The sequence below is a fragment of the Oncorhynchus mykiss genome, chromosome 1, assembly GCF_013265735.2.
Source record: "Oncorhynchus mykiss isolate Arlee chromosome 1, USDA_OmykA_1.1, whole genome shotgun sequence".
Lineage (NCBI taxonomy): Eukaryota > Metazoa > Chordata > Actinopteri > Salmoniformes > Salmonidae > Oncorhynchus > Oncorhynchus mykiss.
In genome coordinates, this window is record NC_048565.1 from 25,411,011 (window position 1) to 25,415,975 (window position 4,965).

Sequence of the window (4,965 nt, forward strand, 5' to 3'; positions counted from 1 at the left end):
GGGGTAGGGAGAGATGAGACTATTGTGATGACACCATTGTTTGCATCAGAGTGGGAAGATCCAGGCTGCAGGAGAAAGTGTTCACCTTGTAGGAAGGCTGATGAGGTTGTCTAGTGAATGAGCTAAATATACTATAATAAGAATTCATCAATCATCATCCTTCGTTTATCATGCTGAATTTAACATGAAGAAATATATTTAGTTTTTTTCCCTCTGAAAGTTTTAGCATACAGTATGTGGTTACATTTATTATTGGTAGAAAACTGAAAAGGTGTAGTAGGAAAGGCCAAAATTAGGCTACATTCATTTATGGATTCAGATTTGATCTATTTTATCCGTGTGTGTATAAATGAACAGTTTTGTTACATTTCTTCATAATTCATAGCTTCTGTCTTGACTATGGAAACATATCAGTAAGATTACTGTCTGTCAATGGATGCAAGCTGTCTGATAGTATGCCTATGGTCAATATATTGATTATAGCAGCTAATAAAATCAATATGAATAAGTATGTATAGGTGTACACAAGCTCATATAGATTAATGTAATAACAGGTGATGTAATGTTGATGTAAACACAAGCCAAGTCCTGACAGTGGGGACACTCACTGTAGGAAAGAGGAAGCTGGGAACTGAATATAGTGATTTCCATTTCCTCCTACATACGGATTTCCCCAACCAGGTACATCCGCTATAAATTGTAGGATCACTGGCATTATGGCACAAAACAGAGCATAAGCACTTGGGCTCCTCTACTAACAAATATATATTTGATATTAGAAAATGCCAGGTCTATTCAAGATTATGCAGGTAAGTGAGAGTTTGACTGCCCTGATTGTTTGAAATTTAACTACACCTGAATGAATGTTGGATTACGTTTTGATCCATCATTTTGGATTGGTTTTTATTCAAATGGTAATTTATTAATGGTGTTTGTTCGTTTTTATTCATTTATTTCACTCCTTTGCAGACTCTACTTTTACTTGGACTTTTTATTGATAAATTGACTTTGGCATCAGAGGCACACAAGCATAAGGGATGCTTCAGTGCAGAAGAACTGGAGGATGGAGCTCTTAAGATCTTGCGTCGAAACCGGTACCTGAAAGACGGTCATATTGATGAAACGCAGTATCACAAGCTGGGTACGAAGAAGACCTGCCCTGCTGTGCTTCATTCACAGTCAGTAGACTACAACAACCGTTCTGTCTCCCCCTGGCGGTACAGGTAAGGCATCTCTTTCTACTCGAAGTAAATACTTTCTGGATAGGTCTAACATTTTATAGCCTCGTACGAACCATCATGATCTCGCGAACTCATATTCTGTTTCGACACAGAACGTGATCAAAGAATGTGAGCTCCGAGATCAGGATGGTTCGTAAGAGGCTACAATTTTACTCATGCAGCCATAGTATTCTCATTCGGACAATAATATAATTTGAATCAATGTGCATGACATATGGCTAGGAAAGAAAATACATTTTCGTATGGCATTATTAATTGATTAATTGGCTATTTGGATCATTGGAATGTGACTTTTCCCACAGCATCGATAGCAAGGAGGGACGATTCCCTGAGAAGATTGTTGTTGCTGAATGTCTATGCACGGGATGTATCATCGTCAAAGGGCACGGACATCACGGGGCCGAATACGAAGATTATGGATATAACTCTGTGCCTGTAGTGCAATCCCAGATGGTTTTGATGAAGACCGAGTGCACGACCGACCCAGGAAAATATTCATTCAGCTCACATTATATTAAAGTGCCTATTGCCTGCACCTGCGTTAAGGCTAGGACATATTAAGTGCCTCTCATAGAGGACATTTTTTAGACAAACTGTAGTGACATGTTTCACATTTTGTTGTGTTTGTTTTAAAATGCACTTAAGTTATTGAAAGTATAACACTATGCTTATGGATACGAAGCTATCGAGAATACATGGATTTTTACATGACACTCTTAGGTACATTAATGTAGTACTTGTGTTGCAAGGTTGTATTTATTTGATGATCTATTAACTATTTATTAGTCTCGGCAGACGGGTTTCCTCCCACAATGTACCAATGTTCCGGCTGTTGCTCATAGGTCTGGGTTTCAGAGACTAACTATTTATTGAACTATGTTCTCAAGCTATTTATTTATCGATGTTTTTTGGTGACTTTTGTTATTAGGACTATTCCTTTCAACATCAATGTGTTCTTCTGTTCCTGTTTTCCCATCAACATAATCAAACATTTTAGATAGCTGCCTCTGTTGAAATGTAGCAGAATTTATGAAATTTTATTGTTGTTTCCTTAATAAAGATTACCAATGAAATATCTGCCGATCATGCTTTATTTAGGCCAACCTAAATGATTAAAGGTGGATAAATCTTCGGGGTTATAATATATACTAAGGTTATTTAAAAAGCAACATCAAGACAGCCTTCGTTATTACATTAGCCAACAATTTACTATTGAGATTTTTATAATAACGATTTGAGAATGAGCGCAGATGAATTGCTTGAAGGCGTCCGCCAATTCTTTACGGGTATCTTCTATTTTCAGATCTATTAAATTATAACCAATCGGATCCACTCCTGAACTACCCACATGAAAAGTGGGTAAAATTTCGGCGACGTGTTTTTAGCAGCATGGCTACAAAAGATAATCAGGTATTGAAATAAAAACGGTACAGGACCTCTGCTAAAGAAAGATAAAACATAAATATGCCATACTGCCTGCACGTAGTGTTCTCACTAAACCTCTCGGAGGTAAGTTAATATTCAGTGTGATTTAGTGAAAGACGCTCATCATTATTATGTACAGTACCAGTCAAATGTTTGGACACACTTAATCATTACAAGGTTTTTCTTTATTTTGTACTATTTTCTACATTGTAGAATAATAGTAAATACATCAAAACTATGAAATATCACATATGGAATCATGTAGTAACCAAAAAAGTGTTAAACAAATCAAAATATATTTTAGATTCTTCAAAGTAGCCACCCTTTGCCTTGATGACAGCTTTGCACATTGTTGGCATTCTCTCAACCAGCTTCATGAGGTAGTCACCTGGAATGCATTTCAATTAACATGTGTGCCTTTTTAAAAGTTTATTTGTGGAATTTCTTTCATTAATGCGTTTGAGCCAATCAATTGTGTTGTGACAAGGTAGGGGTGGTATACAGAAGATAGCCCTATTGGTAAAAGACCAAGTCCATATTATGGCAAGGACAGCTCAAATATGCAAAGAGACACGACAGTCCATCATTACTTTAAGACATGAAGGTCAGTCAATGCAGAACATTTCAAGAACTCAGAATTTTTTTTCAAGTGCAGTCGCAAAAACCATCAAGCGCTATGATGAAACTGGCTCTCATGAGGACCGCCACAGGAAAGAAAGAGCCAGAGTTACCTCTGCTGCAGAGAATTAGTTCATAAGAGTTACCAGTCTCAGAAATTGCAGCATTTACCCAAGTAAATGCTTCACAGAGTTCAAGTAACAGATACATCTTAACATCAACTGTTCAGAGGAGACTGCGTGAATCAGGCCTTCATGGTCGAATTGCTGTAAAGAAACCACTACTAAAGGACACCAATAAGAAGAAGAGACTTGCTTGGGACAAGAAACACGAGCAATGGACATTAGACTAGTGAAAATCTGTCCTTTGGTCTGATGAGTCCAAATTTGAGATGTTTTGTTCCAACCGCTGTGTCTTTGTGAGATGCAGAGTAGGTGAACGGATGATTTCTGCTGTGTGTGGTTCCCATCGTGAAGCATGGAGAAGAAGGTGTGATGGTGTGGGGGTGCTTTGCTGGTGACACTGTCAGTGATTAATTTAAAATTCAAGGCACACTTAACCAGCATAGCTACCACAGCATTCTGCAGCGATACGCAATCCCATCTGGTTTGCAGTTAGTGGGACTCTCATTTGTTTTTCAATAGGACAATGACCCAACACACCTCCAGGCTGTGTAAGGGCTATTTGACCAAGAAGGAGAGTGATGGAGTGCTGCATCAGATGACCTGGCCTCCACAATCACCCGACCTCAACCCAATTGAGATGGTTTGGAATGAGTGGGACCGCAGAGGGAAGGAAAAGCAGCCAACAAGTGCTCAGCATATGTGGGAAATGCTTCAAGACTATTGGAAAAGCATTCCTCATGAAGCTGGTTGAGAGAATGCAAAGAGTTTGCAAAGCTGTCATCAAGGCAAATAGTGGCTACTTTAAAGAATCTAAAATATATTTTGATTTGTTTAACACTTTTTTGGTTACTTTATGATCCCATGTGTTATTTCATAGTTTTGATGTATTCACTATTATTATATTATTCTAGAAAATAGTAAAAATGAATAAGTAGGTGTCCAAACCTTTGACTTGTACTGTTTGTGTACAGTGTTAGCTAGCTAGCTAAGCCACATATGAATAAGGGAAAGCTGTCTACCCCAATGCTACATTTACATTTATCCATGTCAGAAGAGAAATAGCTGTGACTAGTTAGCTTTGTAAAAACGTTAAGGGAGAGGTTGTTGTCCTGGCACCACACGGCCAGGTCTCTGACCTCCTCCATATATGCTGTCTCGTCGTTGTTGGTGATCTGGCTGGAGTCGTGCCTGGCAGTGCAGTCATGAGTGAAGCGAGTACAGGAGGGGACTGAGCATGCACCCCTGATCCCCCATGTTCAGAATCAGCGTGGCGGATGTGTTATTACCTACCCTTACCACCTGGGCGGCCCGTCAGGAAGTCCAGGATCCAGTTGCAGAGGGAGGTGTTTAGTGCCAGGGTACTTAGCTTAGTGATGAGCTTTGAGGGCAATATGGTGTTGGAACGCTGAGCTGTAGTCAATGAATAGCATTCTCATATAGGTGTTCCTTTTGTCCAGGTGTGAAAGAGCAGTGTGGAGTGCAATAGAGATTGCATCATCTGTGGATCTGTTGGGGCGGTCTCCAAATTGGAGTGGGTCTAGGGTTTCTGGGATAAT

General features: G+C 39.3%; 1 protein-coding gene across 1 annotated transcript; it reads left to right on the forward strand.

The window, feature by feature from the left end:
• Positions 1 to 721: 721 nt before the first annotated feature.
• On the forward strand, positions 722 to 2,315 carry il17c1 (interleukin 17C1). The gene is given in 3 exon segments (NM_001185029.1): positions 722 to 809; positions 970 to 1,223; positions 1,544 to 2,315. Coding segments are annotated over 3 exon segments (540 nt in total). The 5' UTR covers positions 722 to 782; the 3' UTR covers positions 1,803 to 2,315.
• The last annotated feature ends 2,650 nt before the right edge of the window (positions 2,316 to 4,965 follow it).